This window comes from Gouania willdenowi, chromosome 12, assembly GCF_900634775.1.
Source record: "Gouania willdenowi chromosome 12, fGouWil2.1, whole genome shotgun sequence".
In the NCBI taxonomy this organism is placed as follows: Eukaryota; Metazoa; Chordata; class Actinopteri; order Blenniiformes; family Gobiesocidae; genus Gouania; species Gouania willdenowi.
The window spans coordinates 29,260,184-29,279,551 of NC_041055.1; the positions used below are offsets into that span (position 1 = coordinate 29,260,184).

At 37.0% G+C, this 19,368-nt stretch overlaps 1 protein-coding gene across 1 annotated transcript in view; it reads right to left on the minus strand.

Moving 5' to 3' along the window:
• The window catches only part of lamc3 (laminin, gamma 3), a 182,497-nt gene that overhangs the window by 8,373 nt on the left and 154,756 nt on the right, over window positions 1-19,368 (minus strand). Inside the window, exons 18-21 of the mRNA XM_028463174.1 lie at window positions 12,351-12,531; window positions 8,973-9,220; window positions 5,079-5,155; window positions 4,705-4,839 (exon numbers count right to left, since the gene is read on the minus strand). Coding sequence (XP_028318975.1) covers window positions 4,705-4,839; window positions 5,079-5,155; window positions 8,973-9,220; window positions 12,351-12,531 — 641 coding nt within the window. The remainder of the gene's footprint in view (window positions 1-4,704; window positions 4,840-5,078; window positions 5,156-8,972; window positions 9,221-12,350; window positions 12,532-19,368) is intronic.

Consider the following 19,368-nt stretch of genomic DNA (forward strand, 5'->3'; position numbering starts at 1 on the left):
GCTGATAAAATTTTATACCAATTTTGTTGCTTATATCGGGACGATTTTGATATAAATATCGGACGGGGAATTTCCTGAACAAAGTTGTCTAAATAAAAAAAAAAAGACCTTAACATAACATACTGTACTTCCTATGATGAACTGGCATATTATCAACGGTGTATCCTGCCTCAGACAGGATGGAAATGGGAGTTTTATTTCTTTAAATAATGAAGATAAAACTACGAGCCTCCTTTTTAATAACTAAAACCTACTGTACTTCATCAAACCTATGGTCAGGTACACGTTCAGTATTTCCTGCCGATAAAACACCTCTTATCTGAAAACATGTGCGAGAAATGCAATTTAGTGCTGCCCATCTGTGCATAAACTGTTTTCCTGAGACACACACACACACACACACACACACACACACACACACACACACACACACACACACACACACACACACACACACACACACACACACACAGCAGAGCTCCATAGATGAACAGAACCCCTCTGAATCAAACAGACTGCAGTTAGAACGGAGTAATCAATTTGAGCTCCTCGCTTCTTGCTCTCCTCATGGCCACCGGAGGGCTTTTTGCATCGTTCAGTCTGGCGTTGGGGATAATCCTCCCAGCAATCATACGCTACGAGATGCACTGAGTGTGCGGCAAATCCAAGAAAGCAATAGGCTTACAGTTGAGAGAAGCTGTCCCCCTGTGGCTAAATGTTTTACTCCCTAACTCCAGTGTGCTTTAATAGAGGAGGACCTTATACTGGGATACTGGGATAGGAAGAGGTGAAAGTAATGGATTACAAGTACCAGTACTTGCTTTTATGGGTACTTGTGCTTTTTTCAGTGTATTTCTAAATCAGTATTTTTACTTGGACTTAAGTATGATTTAAAAGAAGTAAAGTAATTTCTTACGTTTCTATATTTCTACAAGAACGAATATTTTTTTATCTTATTTCCCTTCTTAATTCCGTTAAATTCATGGAGTATGAGTTAACAGATTCATTTCTTTGCTGAATTTATATTTGTCTTGTGGTTTTTTACATTACCTTGTGTTTTTTTTGGGTTAAATTACACATGTTATGTTTTTTTATGTACTCTTGTGTTTTATTGTGGCTTGCATGTATTTTATGCTCCCATATCTTTGCACTCTGAATCTCTAGTATTGGGGACAAATAAAGTTGATTGAATTTCATTGAATTTAATTTTTTGTTTTGAAATGATCAACAGTGATGAACAGACTTTGTGAAACTACAAGTAAATGAATCAAATGCATCACGTCATCGCCGACCAATCAAATTAAACGTAATGCACGGCGCCAAAACAGCATTGAATGACAGTTAATTTCTTAGTTTTACAGTTCATAAATGCAGCTATACTTAGAGCCTGAGAGTTTTTTATATTTTTTTTTATTTTGAATTTAATTAATTGATGTTTTACTTTTGAAAAAAAAGTATTGTACATTTTGACAAACCTTTAATTTTATACAGATGTCCTTATGGAAAATAAATTAAGAACAGATGATGCTATTTTGCTTATAACTGCATGGTGATATGCTAATTCCTGTCATTACACAAACCAGTAACCATCTCCCCTGGGCTTTTATGTAGGTACGAGATACCAGCCCTCTGATTTATATCACAATATTATTAGGGGTGCCCTGATACACTGTTTCCAGTTCTGATACAATATTGATATTGAACCTTGAGACCATTACTGGTCTGATACGGCACCAAAACTTGTACTCGCTAAAGTTAACCGATACCAGGAATAGCTTTGATTGTGATTTCTGTTGTATTTTTTTGGGATTGGCCACCAGGGGAACCTATTATTTATTTATTTATTTTTTTTTTACAAAAAAAAAAGTTTCCAATTGGAATTTCATTTTTAAAAAAAAAAAACAAAAAAAAAAAAGAAATGTAATATGTAAACATTTGTTGTAACAAGCAGAGGACAAAATGAAACTCTTTTACAATTCATTGCATTATAATTGATAGTTAAGTATGTTTTAAAAGTAAAGTAATTTGTTACATACACCTAACTGGTACTGAGTAAATTATTTTTTGTTTTAAAATGATCAATGGACCTTGCGAAACTACAAAAAATGAAATGACCAGACAACAATCAAATGCATCACATCATAGCCAACCTACTTGAGTTCCAATTGTACACGTCTTAATTTAAACTTTTTTAAGTTTATACATGAGATGTTTACTGTATGCAAGGAATCGTGGAAAGATTTATTACTCTTTTGTCTTGTTTTAATCTAACAGGAGCCTCTATCTGGCATTCCAATCCTGAATCTAATCAAGAAATTGATTATCTTGTCTTTCTTCACTTTTCGTCAAATCTCTCAACAAGGATAACTGGCGATGGGAGAGTCTGTAAGTTCTGAGGACGTGGAAGACGTCCACCAGACCAAATTAAAATTTATGATAACGCTTCCTCTGCTGATTGGATCTGGCGTTTTCCTGATTTATTGTGAAAATTGGATTACGTCAGCAGCATTTTGGCCGCTAGTCACAGATGAAAGGAGTTGAATGTCTCAAAACTGGATTCCACTGTGTGAACTTAAGAGGAGTGGAGAGTTTGTTTCAAGGAATGGCCACATTATTGGAATTTATTGAAATTGACCAGGAACAATAGGGCTGGCAGTCATGTTAAGTCTAGCCCATCGGAAAAAACAAAACAAAAAAAACTTCTCATCTCATTCGGCTCCCTGAGATGAAAAGTCTGTGAAGGTTTGTATCTTTCTCCACACTCTTCCAAGGATGGAATACTGTTGATTCTACGCTCTGACCTTTTTTCTCACTTTCATGAACACCTGGGCTGGCTCGGTTAACAAACTCTGGAGGTCATCTCTATGGCAACGCCGGCTCATGTCATTGGCAATGGAGAACTATGAAGAGTCTTTCAGCTGAGTCTCAGCAAACCAGGCTTATTTCAATCAAATTAACACTTTCACTCCTACATTCGAATACACAACCTTTTTTTTCACCTCTCCTCTGGCTCCAACCCCTCCTCCTTCCCAGCAGATTGTGGCAGTAGGCAAGCGGTAAGGGCAACGCCATCCTGTGGCTTACCTGCAAACTTCCACCTTTTTCCACCTCCATAACATTGCTCGACTCCGCCCCACCCTCTCCACATCTGCTGCTGAAACTCTCATCCATGCATTTATTACATCAAAACTCGACTACTGCAATAGCCTCATGTATTGCCTCCTTTCCTCTGATTCACAAAAACTGCAATATGTTCAAAACTCCGCCTCCCACCTCCTCACCCACACCCGCTCCAGAGACCACATCACCCCCGTTCTCCTATAGCACCACCCCTCCCGTCGCCTCCACTCTGCCTACTTAAACCTTCTCAAACCCATCACCAAATCAAAGCACCGAATACAGGGGGACCGAGCCTTCGCCATCGCTGCCCCAACTCACTGGAATACACTCATCCACATTAGAAACTCACTGACATCTACAAAAAACTGCTCAAATTCACCTGTTTCAGCTCGCCGACAACCTACAATAGCGCTCCCATTTTTTTGTTTATCTGTTTCAAATTTTGTAAAGCATCTTTCAGTTTCACTTATGTAATATTGTTATTATTTACCCATCCCTTGTGCTAACGTGCTGTTGTATTGTATTGAATGTTGTTTGTTGGTTTTTGTCGCAGTGTTTGCTGAATAGCTTTTTTCATGATCCCAAACCCCGCCCCTCTCTACAGGGGCCCAGTTTGTTTTTTGTCTTTTTACCTCTTTTTACCCATTGTTTCATATTTCTCATCTAAGAAACGCAGCGCTGAGTATTCATTACACCATGGTTGGGGTCAATTACATTTTTCAATTGCAATTACATCTTCAATTACACACGTTCAATTACAACTCAATTATGATTACGTTGACTGACATGTTTTCCAATTACAATAACAATTAAAATGATTATTTTCCCCCTGAAATTCAATTACAATTACATTCTCAATTACTACAATTCAACTACAATTAATCACAATAACTGAGCCTTTAATAAATAAGCCCATAAAACATAACCTTCCTCTTGTGTTAGCTTTCTGTCAGCATCTCTTATGATTACGGGTCAGTTTTGACTCATTTCTTAAATCAACTGTAAAATACACTAAAAATTATATTATCTATAATCTAATAAGTTTTTCATCTCTTAATATCTATTGAAATATTGGTTTTAATAATTACAGTGTGGGCGTCTGAGCCTTTTTTTCTGTCAATATTCTCCACAATTATTTTTTTTTAAAATGATATATTGATCCTCAAGAGAACTGACAGGAAAAGTTGATATTAGATCTATTTTAATATTTGTTGATTACATATGTGTAAGCCATCCACTATAACATGGTTCCCCAGGTTTTACGTTTGATAAAATTGTAAATGACAGTTTTTATATAATTTCCATGCCAAGTCAATTCAACTATGATTACAACAACTTTTGTTACAATTACAAATATAAAAACGTCATTATTTTAATTAACTATCAATTACGGGACTACTACAATTATAATTGATCCCAACCCTGCTTTACACCAAAGCCCAATAATCCAAGGAGTCGTACACTTTGTTAGGAGGTTTTCTGATAAATAAGCCTTAATGTGAATGCAAGTATTCACAGAGGAATTCTTAATTATGTGTAGATGTCTGCAGGCTGGGCTTGTGTTGAGTAGATTTTTGTGCTCACTGCTCTGTTAGGTTCCTGATGTACTCCTCAGTGGAGTTGTCCCGGAGTAGATCCATCAGGAAATGATACGTCTGGTTCGAGGCTCCTACTGCTTTAGTGGCTACGGCCTCGATGTGTTCGGCCATTTCTCTGTGACTACAAGCAGACAGAAAAGGTAGAGAAAGTGAAATGACAGAATAATGTACCCTTACTTCAGCCTGAGGACAGATGAAATGTGTTTTTAGCATCGACGACTTCCTCTCACAGGCTCTCCTGTTCAGATTTTTTTGTAACTACCACATCCTGTAATAGTGCTGCATGATCCACCCGAGAGCAACTGAATTGCCCAAAGCAGACTTTTTATTTGACTATTTTTATTCCTCGGCTGGACTCACCTTTTCATCAGGACCAGTGAGTCATTGACCATAATGTTCCATTTGTTCGATCCTGACATGACCTCAAATGGAATGATCTGTGGAATGAATGGAGAATGAAATGAGAGCGTGTTCAAAAAAGACTCTTTCAAAGACCAAAAAGTTTTCTGAAATGGTGAATTAAATGGTCCTGGGTTCAAGCCCTGGGGTGGACACTTGGGTCCTTTCTGTGTGGAGTTTGCATGTTCTCCCCGTGCTGCGTGGGGTACTCCGGCTTCCTCCCACAATCCAAAAACATGACTGTTAGGTTAATTGGAGTCTCTAAATTGCCTGTGAATTTGAGTGTGAGTGGTCCCTGGGATGGACTGGTGTACCCCCACCTAGCGCCCAGTGTAAGCCGGAGATCTAGGCACCGGCAGACCCCCGTGACCCTGAAATAAAGGAGCAAGAGGGTCTGAAAATGGATGGATGAATTAAATCACATGATCTAATGATCTAAAAAGCAAAGTGAATGCTTCACTCCAATAGAAACAATGGGATGTTTACAGGCAGTGGGGCCATGTGACATCATCAATCACATGATTTCAAGATGGAGGAAAACAGGTTCTAAAACTGTAAAGTAGTCACATTTTTAAAAGTTGATAAAACTAATATGGTGCAAAAATAATGTGTTTTGTTAGGCATAGATCTATTAATAAGTACATTTAAAAGGTTTTAGGCTACATTTGTGAAAACAGTGGAGGACCCTTTAATGCACCATAAGATACTGAAACCCTTCAACGTAAACATCCATCACAAACATACGCAGCCAAAATGTGTTTTTACTTTAATTACATGTGGACAATCAAACAATACTAAGCCTTTTGGTCTGAGTACATTAGGAAACGGACAAGTGTTGCATAAACTTGAACACAGTAGCAGGTGTAGAAGATGGATGACTGTGTATCAAATAAAAACTGGCTCCTGCGTTGCTAGAATCCTAAATAATATTTCAGGAGTATTCATAATAGATGTCGTGGAAAAGACAGTGAAAAGCCTCCAAGCGCACGAGGAACAAGTTGTTAATTTTAACGTCTATCTCGCACTCGTGGGATTCTCTTTTTCGGAGGCAGGCGTTTGCCAGTCAGATGGAGGAAGAAGGGGTGGCAGGGGAGGGGTGGGGGCAGCACCAGTCGGAAAAATGAAATATTGTCTTGCTTTGGGGGATCTACGCCAATCCATACAAAGGAGCAGCGGCAAGCGAAGCAAAAAAACAAAACAAAAAAAAAAGAACTGCAAGATCCTGCAATGATGACAAGAAATCAATCATGTAACATATAATATCAGCATGGTTTACTCCCCCCTCCCCCCTTCCCCCGTTTGGCTCAAGCAGTGTGAAACAAGAGTCCAAAAAAAGCTCCTGGCAATGTCAGTACTGACTGGTTTTTACCATGTCTTTAAACATTCTCATAAATGTTCAATATTTATTCCAGGTGATAGTCCATGAAGTCGCACTCATCATCTTTGCTCTTAAAATAGTTCTTAAGATTTATAGAGTATAGAGTATCTGGGCTCATTAACCTGCTGCAGGTTTAGATGTTAACAGTTTAATGGGTCATTTTTAAATAAAGTCCATCTTCTGTTCAGGTTTTACTCCGTCTAACTCCCTACATTTGACTTAAATCAACTTTTCTGTGCTTTAAACATGATAAAAGTGTTATTATGGCTTCATACACTGCTGGAACTGTGAATTTCTCTTGGAGATGAATAAAGTATCTATCTATCTATCTATCTATCTATCTATCTATCTATCTACACATGATCTAAGCGTTTTTTTCATTGATTCCCTCAATGAGGGTGATTTGCAGGGCGAGCCCAAACTCCTCGCTCTAACTTCATGACGCGTTCCCACTTTGATGACAAGTTTGACGCGGCTCTGAGCTGGAGAAGCCGCGCCTCCAGGAAGCTCTCTGCCATGATTGACATGTAAACAAACACGCCCACGAAAGTGAGCATTTCAGCGTCCTTCGCGCAGTGCTATGAATGTATTTTTTACAGTCTATGTACGCACCAGCGAATGCCCCGCCCCCACGCTCTGTATCGTGTTTATAAAGCAGCATGAGCTCAGCTATGGAGTGGATGGGAGGAGGGCCGGCCGTCTTCTGGCCCTACGTCACCGTGCGGGGAGGAGGAAGTCAGTGTCCCGTCTATAGACACGCCCATTTATGAATATGCATAAGTAGGCTGCAAATCAGCCTGTTTGTGTAGAGTTGATCAGAAAGTGACTTTTAAGAGGCTGAAACTCTGGAAAACAGACGAGTTTGGGAAAATAAACCTCAAATGTTTTTGGGGTTCTTAGAACAAACGGAGATGGTTGAAAAATAGCATGATATAGACCTTTAAAATTCTCTTGCTGTTTCTCATTTGATGTTTTAGGTAGAAAGTTACTGTAAATGTATTTTCCAAAAAAGTTCAGACTTCTCTTTATTTTTTTTTTACAATCAGTCAAACAAAGGATGAAATTAAAATTCTGGTACTGTGAGAGTTATTGCCTGCATGTTTATTCCAAGGATAGCTCACCTTGTTAAAGGAAAAAAAAAGCATTAAAATAATAATATAAATGATTTTTGTTTAAATCCCAATGCCGTATTTTGAATTTTTAAAGTGCAATTTTTCTTTAATGTATCAATTCACTTCATCCTTACGTTGCCAGTCCTTCAGACCTATTCAACCCACCAAGGTGCCAATAAAGGGTCAGTAATTTAACACCAGCACCATTTATTTTTTTTTACTTGGGCAAAGGCTGAGGCATTGGCATTGTAGTTTAAACGGACAAATAATGGGCATGACTAATGGTGAATGTGATTAAATTGTCAAAAATAATCATGAAATATGGTGAAAAGAGGTTAAAAGGCATTGATAGTGGATAGAGAAGTGGCCAAAATGGGAGTAATGTAGCAAAAATGCAATAAAGGGAGCAAAAATATGGCAAGTTTGGTGTAATTGCAGAAAAAGGGTAAAAATAAGCAAAAATGGGTTTAAATTGTTAAAATAAAATATTCTTAGTATCTGGAAGGCATTGGGCATCCATTTTTCTGTTGCTTTCCTATTTTCAGGCCCCCTAATCTCAATGAAATTTCAACAAAATGGATAAAAAATGTCATCTTTATTAAGAAAATTGGGACTATTGTTCTTTAAAACTAAAGAAAAATTATGGAAAATGTGCATTTTATTATTTTGGATTTGTTACAATAATGCAGTAATAATAATAATAATACATTTTATTTGAAAATCAGCGCATTTCAGGTCACCCAAGGTCACTGTATATTGCACTGTACAAAACCACAATAAAAATGAAGCTAAAACAGTATAAAAACAACAGTAAAAGTGAAGCTAAAAACACAGAGACAGGGCAGTGGAGGTCAGGTAAGACATGCTGTTGTAAATAAGTGGGTTTTGAGTCCGGCTTTGAATTGTCCCCTAGGGGGCAAACAGTTTAAAAACCACTGAGCTAGAACAATAATTAGTAAAGGTGAGATGACATCCTGTATCTTGAGACAAGATATTTTGAAATCATTACGTCACAAAAGTTGTATCGTCGAGGGTACGAGTTGTATCGTAGTTTCTACACGATACAGGCCAGACTATTCTGTTTTGTTTACATCTTTTCTATCCCTATTGAGTTGAAAAGGTCATACCCAGAGTAAGTATCTAAGTATTTCCAGAGTTAAAGTCAAATAAAAGCATGGTCTTTTTTCCAAGCCCATTTTCTGTTTGTTCCTTTAAAAAATGATTGTATCGCGAATGTATAGTGAATTCAGTGTCTCACCCATAATAGTCAGGAAAAGATGAATTGATGCAAAAGCAATGCATCAGTTGTTCAATATCCTTTGCTTCATATAAAGTCCTGGTTTTTATCATAAATGATGGACTCACCATGTTGTCGAGGTCAAGGGTTGCCTGGTTAATCTGTGTCTGAGATGCTTGGATACGTAGCAGCGTTTCTGTGAATCCCTGACACAAACGCCTGTTTTGATCATCCAAGCTCTCCTTCTTCTTCTCCTCTTCCTCCACCGTGCTGAGGCTGCAGTTTAAAGAGGACGTAGCATCATGCAGCTGGGCTAAAAGCGACCCAGACGAAGCTTTCAGTAAAAAGAATTGTTTTATGAAAGCCTCCCGTGCCTCTGAAAGAACAGAGAAAAAGGAACAGGAAATCTACTTTGAGCTTTTTGGTGCTGAAAAGCAACATTTTTCACACATCTACACACTTTGTTATTGTGATAATTAATGCATGGAGGCATGACTTGTGTTGACAAGTTGGATAGAAAAAAGGCTCAGTTTGCATACGATCGCCAGACAAATGGCATTTTGTGTTCAGACCAGTGCACTACATTATCAGTGGACACCATGTAGAAGCCATTAATAAGTCAGTGATTCTCAACATGTGGCTCTTTATGTCTTAATCTTAATTATTATTCCCTCAGAAAACCTTAAAAGGGAAAACATGTTTGAACCCCTTTTTACCTATTTTCTTTGGCCATTTTGCAACTTCCTTTGTCTCTTTTCAAAAACTTCTGACACTTAAGCTACCTTTGATCAATAAATACCCCTTTTCCTACTTTTTGACACTTATATCCAATTTGTGTCCTCTGTAATTTTTTTTTTGGTCACTTATCATCCAAATGAGCTTTTTTTTTGCCCAATAAATACCAATTATTTCCTTTTTTCTCTAATTTTTTTTTTCATTAAAGCTACCCTTCCTCTTTATTTGCCCATTTTTTGGCCACTCTTGTCTTACTTTTCACTCTTTTCAAAAAGCTCTGACACTTTTTTTTTTTCAGACTTTAGCTACCTTTTGCCAATAAATACCCCATTTTCCCCTGTTTTTTTGTCCCATTTAGCAAGTTTTTTAAAAAAAAAAACATATGAAATTTTTGTCCTTTCTCTAATCTGTTTCCTTTTTTCTCTACAATATTATTGTCCTTTTTCACTATTGTTTTCCACATTTTGCCCATTAAAGCTACCTTTTGCCATTACATACCACTTAGTTCCTCTTTATTTGCCCATTTTTTGGCCACTCTTGTCTTACTTTTCACTCTTTTCAAAAAGCTCTGACACTTTTTTTTTTTTTCAGACTTTAGCTACCTTTTGCCAATAAATACCCCATTTTTCCCTGTTTTTTTGTCCCTTTTAGCAAGTTTTTAAAAAAAAAAAAAAAACATGAAATTTTTGTCCTTTCTCTAATCTGTTTCCTTTTTTCTCTACAATATTATTGTCCTTTTTCACTATTGTTTTCCACATTTTGCTCATTAAAGCTACCTTTTGCCATTACATACCACTTAGTTCCTCTTTATTTGCCCATTTTTTTGGCCACTCTTGACTGCTTTTGGCCTATTTTAGTTACTTTACATTCTTCTTGCCACATTTTTGCCACTTTTGGACCTTTTTTGGCCACCTCTTACCATGTTACCAGTCCACCCAATGGCTTTTGCTATTTCTAATCAATAGTGTTGAATACACAGTATGTCTAGTGACCATATCTTGTACCTTTTATAGCGAGATTCATACCTGACTGATTTGTGTGGGTGGAAACAGACAATGAGTTTGTCACTTCAACACACACACACACACACACACACACACACACACACGCACATTCACACACACATCTTTATCGCGCTCACATGTTTCTTAAAGAGAAGGCCGGATGAGCAAGAATTGTTGGCCTCCTGTTATCGTGATTACGACTGTGATCATAATAAAGCAGGGATTAGAGATTCTCTACCCGTCATATAAAAAGAATTAAGTCGGTCACACGGCGCTTGGTTTCTATATTGTTATGATTTGTCTTTATTTGGCCTGTGCAGCTGAGCCTGTAAGCCTTTTACCCTCCAAAGATAATGAGGATGCATCAGCGTTGTGTTCAAGTAATTGGGAGAGCTTTGTGTCGTCGGTCGCTTCCTGATTCAATCGCTTTATATCGTTGCAGCTGGAGAAAAATGTCATTAGTGGTTTTACGTCAAGGTTCTTTTTCAAGCTTAGTGGGATTTGCATGTGCTGATTTGGCACATTGTCATTTTAAAGCTGTTATGAGCTGGTAATTGTGCTTAATCTGATAAAGACAAAGGATGTGTTTCAAATGTCATGCTAACGTACTACTTGTTTGACGTCAAAGTTAGTATGTAGTGCAATTAAGTTAGATAGTATGAAAAGATTGAGTACGTGAAAAATACTGATGAATACTTGGTCACTTTCTCACTTAAAATGTTTTCAGAACTTTCAAAGTAAAGGTGGAGAATCAACAGAGATATTTAGTTTAAACTGGTATATAATGGGCATGGCAAATTATGAATGTAGTTAAGTTGGCAAAAATAAATAATGGGTCAACATATGCAACATTAGGTGGGAAAAGTGGTGGAAAGGGTTTTTTAATTGCTGAAAATGTGCCATAGTGTCAACTTAAAGATGTAAATCCTTGTTTTAACCAGAAATAAAATTGGTTAAAAATGACCAAAAATTGTGGAAATGTTGGTGAAACAGAATTTTAAAAACTACAGAAATTGGATAAAGTTGCAAATTAGAGTGGCCAAAAAACAGACAGAAAAAACTGGTAAAAAGTGGCAGAAATGAGGGAAGGGGAGTAAGGTATTGTACTTTAAAAAGTAGAACAATTTGTTTGAACTGGCAAATAATGGGCATGACAAATCGTGTTGTTAAATTGGCAAAAACAAGCATGAAATATGGTGAAAAGCGGTTGAAAGTGACAATAATGGGTCAACATATGTGACATTATTTGGAAAAGTGGTGGAAAGGATTTATAAGTGCTGAAAATGCAGAAAAGGCATTGAAATTTGAAGGAGAAGTGGCAGAAATGGGAGTAATGTAGCAAAAATGCATTAAAAGGAACAAAAATATGAAAACAAAAAAGGGATAAAAATAGGTAAAAATCTAGCAAGTTTGGTGTAGTTGCAAAAAAAGAGAAAAAATAAGCAAAATTGGGACTCTACATACCATAATGCAATGCCTAAAACTGTTCCAAGAACGTTAAAAAAAAGTGTTTACATTGGAGACCAAAACAGACTTTTCATTTCTGATTAATTGATCAATATGAGGCCTAAACAATGTATTTATCTGATAAAAGTAAATATTGTCGCTACAGCTTTAAGGCTAAGATATTACATAATAGTTGGAATTCCAAACAAGGGAATGAACATGTTATGAAGATTCAAATCTTCCTGTTTGGTTTGTCATGAACACAGAAAACAGTGCCTGTGTGACAGCTAGAGATGATCCCTAGCTTTAGGCAGCTCTTACCTTGAAAGGCCAGGAAATCCTCCAGAGCGTTGGGTAGAGTATCTTCCCCCTGGTGCTCGTGTTCATAAAGCCTTGCCATGGGAGACGTCAGCAGGTGCTGCCGCTTCCCAAATCTTCCCCGGCAATCAAAGCGAGCCAGGAGCTTCTCCAAATCCTGCAGGCGCGTCTTTAGCTTGTCAGCCTGAAACAGAATCAACAATCATCAGCCACAGTGGCACTGGGATGCCCCCCCCCCCCCCCCCCAACCCCAACAACAACACATGAATATCTCCTGACCCAGAACTGTACTCATTTATTATTATATATTTATCTTTCCAATGCAAAAAAAAAGAGAGATTTGACTCAGATTAATGGCACACCAAAACATCAAAATGGAGCATTTCCAACAAAGGCAATGAATAAATGAATATGAACAGCAGGATAAGAAGGATAAAAAGGCGTTTGCATATCCTCAACCACTCACTATTTTCAGCCTAGTAGCACGCAGCCAGGCAAAAGCTTTACCCAGGATTACTCAATAACACTTCCTGTTGAAGTCTAATTAAATCATTTTGAATGGCACCTTTTGTGTTGGACTAGTTTAGACATTTCTTGATCTTCAGGTAGTTTTCTCACACTCATTATGGCAGGGGTGTTAAATTCATTTTAGTTCAGGGGCCAAATACAAAGCAGTTTGATTTCAAGTGGACCACAAATGTTCAATAATACTGTGCCCTAGTTTGCACTTCTACGTGTATATATAATACAATATATGTAATAAACCGACAATATCCAAGCAACAAGTGACAGATCCATCCCAACATGATCTTCACTTAAAATATCCTGCATTTTGGGACCAATTAGGGAAAATATTATGTCATAATTTGAGGAAGATTGAAGGATTTTGTCAGACTTTTGAGTTTTTTTCAACTGTTAAACAATAAGAATGACTTCAATAAAGCGACATAAGCACTGTAATTTGACACAAGCACCATTCTTTTTTTAAACTTGAGGCATTAAGCTGAGGCATTGGCATGTTTTGTAAAAGCAAATGTAGGAACAATTTGTTTAAACTGGCAAATAATGGACATGACGAATTGTGAATGTGGTTAATTTGGCAAAAATAATTATGAAATATGTTGAAAAGAGGTTAAAATTGGTGGAAAGTGAAAAAAAAATGTGCTGAAAAGTTATTGAAATTTGATGGAGAAGTGGCCGAAATGGGAGTAATTTAGCAAAAATGCATTAAAAGCAACAAAAATATGACAACAAAAACTGATGAAAAAAGGTTAAAATATGGCAAGTTTAATGTAGCTGTAGGCTCAAATTGTTAAAAAAAAAAAATCAGTTTCTTGAAGGCATCTGGCGACCGCCTCATAGGGTCTCATGACCCGAAATGGGTCCTGACCTTAGGGTTGAGAACAACTGGGCCAGATTAGTGATTCTAAAACTTTGATGCTCCTCTTTTTAAAGAGTGAAACATGTTCAGGCCCCCTCATCTCAACAAAATTTAACAAATTAGGTAAAAAAAAAAATCATCTTTATTAGGAAAGGTAAACATTGTGAACATTCTTCTTTAAAACACATAAAAAAATAACATTAAATGTGCATTGAGTTATTTTGGAATGTTTCAATAAAGCAAAAAATAAATTGAGCGAGAGGACTATTCTCACGCCTTCCAAATGTAATGACATCGGGCTCCCCTAGGGGGCGCACCCCCCAGTTTGAAAGCCACTGGGCTCGATCAATATCTATCTATAAAAGCAAGAAAGTTCTGCCTGCGTGCTTGTGTGTGTTTGTGGAGCAAAGTTCTCTCCTTCACTTTAAATTTTCTGCACTTTGTGACCAATTTAATTAAGGAAACAATATGCCACAATTTGAGGAAAATTAAAGGATTTTTTTTACAAATTTTTTACTGTTGAACGTTAAAAATGACTTCAATTGTGCAACAGTTGCTGCATATTTTATTGAGTTTCATTTACGCAATGATTCATGTTTTTTCTGTCATTTTTTTCTCCTGCTGGGTGAATCAGATGCTGCAAAGGGCCGGATTTGGTTCCCGGGCCCTGAGTTTGACATGTGCATTATGGCATACAGTGAATGCTGTTGACTGATTGTATTAGGTGGCAACTAAGGTGAAGTTCTAAGTAACTTCAGTCAGTAGAACATGAAGTGCCTTGTTACACCTTTGAACAACTTCAACATCTTTTTCTCACTTGATTTTTTTTAATCTCCCATTTCCCAACTTTCTTTTTGAGGTGGCTTTCAGTCATCAATCACACCCTCGTCTTATTTCAACCTTTTTTTACACTTTGTACTTGTACGTTTCCTTTTCTTTTACTCGTTTAAGCCGGAGAGAAATGTGAGAATTAGGATAGAGAGCCAAAGAGGCAGAGCTGAGGGAGAATGAGGACAGTGGAGAGTAATTGCAGGTGTTCAGAGCAGACAAGGATTGGGATGCTCGCAGAATTGTTAACACTAAAGAAATCACGGCTTGCATTCATACAGGTCTGTAGAAAGTGTGCAGCCACTTTAACCTGAACAAGAGTTTGTACAGAAAAAAAAGACAAAACTTGTTGCTAGTATTGGATTGTCCTCTAAAGGCAAATCGAGGTACACAACATCTGACTATAGAGAAAGCGACAAACCTGAGGAGACAGAAAGAACCACCAGAGGAGACTATTAGGGCACATCCACTGTTTACTTGCATTCCACAAATAAAAAGGAGCCATATGGTTGTCATGAGCGTTTACAAAAGGCAGCTTGGACTGAAGGACTGGGCAATTCCAACAACAAGTTCAACCCCCCTCGTAAATGCAAAAAAGCCAAGAGGCACTTTGTTAGACTGAACAAGCTTTGAAAAGAATTGTTGGAGCAAAGAGACACAACAATTTACAAGAAGCCAATGAAAAAGTACGAGAACAAATAGCAAAGTAATGCATAAATGAAACAGGGTTCAGGTGAAAATACATATGATTTACATGTAAAAACCTGAATAGTTATATGTCAAACTTTAAATTATTGCAGTTTTTTTAAATAACGAAACTTTCATTTGACCTTGATCACATGAATTTCATATATTTTCTTGCTTGTAAACAATAGGAATAAAAATAATCCTGAACAGTTATTTCTTCATTCTATAGCTAAATTATTGCAGTAAAAACAACTGCATGAAGAGGGGGATGTTATATTGTTATTCATTTGTTTTGTTTAATTTTAATCTAATTTGTTTGAATTTAAACACAAAGCCACGATTTGTTCCCACTGTTGAGGCAGATTTAGTATCTGGCAATATATCTCTTCAGGCTATTATTTTGAAAAACTAATTTTCAGCTATAGACTTTGCTTGGTCTCGTGTCTGGCTTACAAGTGCAAATCTTATAACAAACAATCAATAAAAGCATTCTTCAGTGGAACTTCTTTAAAGTAATGCTAAACCCAAATTACAAAAACAAGAACAAAAAAGACTATTATGATTACTCAAGTAAGTGCCCCATTTACGTACTGTATGCCCAACTGGTTTGATGAGGTCAAAGGCATCTGATGGTTGCTATGGTAGCTTAGACTTCCCTGTCATGAAGTGCTTTCTTGTTTAGCTGGAAGGCATCTGTAGTTAGATGGCTGATAGTTGCATCCACATGCTGCGCCCTCAGCCATTTTCATAGTCCAGTTGCTAATTTCCTGTCAGCAGCTTTCAAATCAGTAAAATGATGGTCCATTGTTCTATGAATCTGTGATAACCACATTTATTTATTTATCTGAATAATATCCACTGTTATCCAGGAAGTTTATTATTATTTGCATCATAGTTTATAGTCATTTTAAATATGTAAATCCTTGTTTTAATCAGAAATAAAATGGGTTAAAAGTGACCAAAAACAGACAGAAAATGGGTTGAAAGTGTCAATATTGGCTTAAATGTGGTAGAGAAAAGTAGGAACAATTAGTTTGGTTGGTTGGTTGGTTGGGGTAATGTCATTTAAAGAGGAGGAACAATTAGTTTAAACTGGCAAATAATGGGCATGACAAAACCTGAATGTGGTTAAGTTGGCAAATATAACCATGAAATATGGTGAAAAGATGTTAAACGTGACAATAATGGGTCAACATATACAACGTTAGGTGGAAAAGTGGAAAAATGTCTTCAAGAACTAATAGAACTAATGTTCAGAGAAACGTTGACATTTGATAGAGAAGTGGTAGAAATAGGAGTAATGTAGAAAAAATGCATTAAAAGGAGCAAAATTTTGGCAAGAAATAGTGATGAAAATAGGTTAAAATATGGCAAGTTTTGCGTAGTTGCAGAAAAAGGGTAAAAATAAGCAAAAATTGACTCAAATTGTTCAAAAAAATATTTTCAGTTTCTTGAAGGCATCTGATGACCCCCTCCAATGTCTTGCAACCCCAAGGTTGCGAACTATAGGAGCAGCAAAACTAAGAGTTGTCTTAGATATGATACGCAAACTCTGATTGGCTGAAATCTCCACAATGGTGATGCCCATATATTAAGATATATTTTGTGTATTTAAAGGCTGTAAATGACTCCAAAGACACGTCTTATCAGTAACACAGTTTTCTTATTCAGTTTTAGAACAATCATACATTCATACATTAATGTGAAGGGTTGCATATCGCTTTAATCTTTGAACCGATCTGAGGTGACAAAGAGTGGAGAGTTCGTCTCAAGGAAATGGCCACATTATTGGATTATTGATCAGGAACAATAGGGCTGGCAGTCATGTTGTGGCTAGCCCGTCTGAAAACATCATCTCTAATCTCATTCGACACCCTCTGAGAACAGCCTGTCAAGGTCTGTTTTTTTCTCCACACTCTCCATGGATGAATGTTGATTCGACTCTCCGACCTTTCCCTTACTTTCCATGAACACCTGCGATCTGGCTCGGCTAACAAACTCTCGAGGTCATCTCTACGGCGATGGTGTCACACGTCATCGGCTGGAGAACTATGAGAGACCCACATATTTACATACAGAACCTGTTTCTTCACCGTCTCCTCTGGCCCCCTCCCCTCCTCCCTCCCTGCAGAGGCAGCAGGAGGCGAGCCGTAAAGACAGCGCCATCCTGTGGCCGACCTGTAAACTACCCATCCTCAGACCCATTCCCTGTGCTAACGTGCTGTTGTAATGAATTGAATGTTGTGTTTGTTGGTTTTTGTCGCAATGTTTGCTGAAGAGTTTTTTCATGATCCCAAACTCTGCCCCTCTCTACAAGGGCCTAGTTTGTTTTTTTCCTCTTCTTCTTACCCATTGTTTAATATTTCTCATCTAAGAAACGCAGCGCTGCTCAGCTGTGGCTGCTCCCCAGTACTCCCGTACCTGTCCCCCATGTGATATGTGATTGTCTTTCAAGTTTCTTGGTCGAGATGTATCTGAAACTGAATTACCCCTCGGGGATAAATAAAGTTTTCTGAATCTGAATCTGAAAAATTGTTGGGGACTATCTGTGTGTCCTGCCTTCTGCGATGTGTCTGGTAGAATTTGTAAAACCAGCTTGGATCTTTCCTTAGAGACTTTCTCCCCCTCCTCTGATATTCTACACTTCAGAAGAAACAAAGACTCCTGATGGGGATCAAACATCCACAGAGAAAACTCCAAACTACTCCAGTTCCCGTTTTAAATTCTGTCAGATATGCCTTGAACTGGATGATTGATTCATCTGATAGTATGGACTTCAGAGTATATAAAACATGTATGAATGTAATTCTTTGATAAGAGATTTGTCTTTCAGATTAAAACTTGATGAGCCACCTTTTCTTCTCCCTTGTTTAATCATTTATTCTAATGACTGGTTCAAAGCAATGATAGATTGGATGGTTTAACTGGTCCTAAAGTCGAGGAACCAGAGGTGTAAAGAGCACTCATATAATCTACTCAAGTTATTTTCCACATAGGCATCTGTATAAACTAAAAGATTTGTCCAAAAAATTCCTAAAAAATAAAAACAAAAGTAACACTAATTAATTCATTTAAAATTAAAACAATTATCAGGCTCTAAGTATAGCCATTTATCAACTCTAAAACTGAGAAAATAACCTCCATTCAATGCTGTTTTTGGTGCAGTGCATTACGTTTAATCTGAATGGTCAGCTATGATGAGATGTATTTGATTGTCATTTCTTCTTTTGTAGTTTCACAATGTTCATTGATCATTTTAAAACACAAAATATTTAATTTTACGGTTGGGTGTAGAAATGTAACAAATTACTTCTTTAAAATGTACTTAAGTGCAACTGAAACAAGAATTTTTGCATTTCCTGAAGAAAATGCGAGTGAGGACGCATTTACTGGCCTAGTATTAGCATTAGCTAGCATTAGCATATATTAGCCTTAGCATTAACTAGCATTAACATTAGCTCATATTCACATTAACATAAATTAGCATTAACATTGACTAACATTATCATTAGCTAGCATTAGTATTAGCTAGCATATGCATTTGACATTAGCATTGACGAGCATTAGCATTAGCTAGCAGAGGAGGATTAACACTAACATACCTTTAGCCAAGCATTAACATTAACAGCAATAGCATTAACCTAGCATTAGCGCTAATTTTACATTAGCCAAGCAATAGCATTAACCTAGCATTAGCACTAATTTTACATTAGCCAAGCAATAGCATTAACCTAGCATTAGCTAACATTGACCTAGCAATAGCTTTATATTAGCAAAATGGTTGAAAAAGGTTGAAATGGGTTGAAGGTATTAGCTGAACGTGTTAAAGGTTGAAATATTTTGTCATTTTTTTTGCAAAGATTTTGAGGCAAAAAACTGGAGCAATTTCACAAAAATTTGGATAACTCAAAAAGTTTAAAAGTTACAAATAGCAAGAGCGATAGCATACATTCCTGGAACTTTTTGAACGTAAATCAGTCATTGACTTTTGACTAATGACTGATTTAGAAATATACTCAAAAAAGTACAAGTACACATAAAAGCGACAAATTTACAGTAACACGAGTATTTGTAATCCAGTACTTTCACCTCTGCTCGTAACAAGCAGATGTGATCAATCATAAA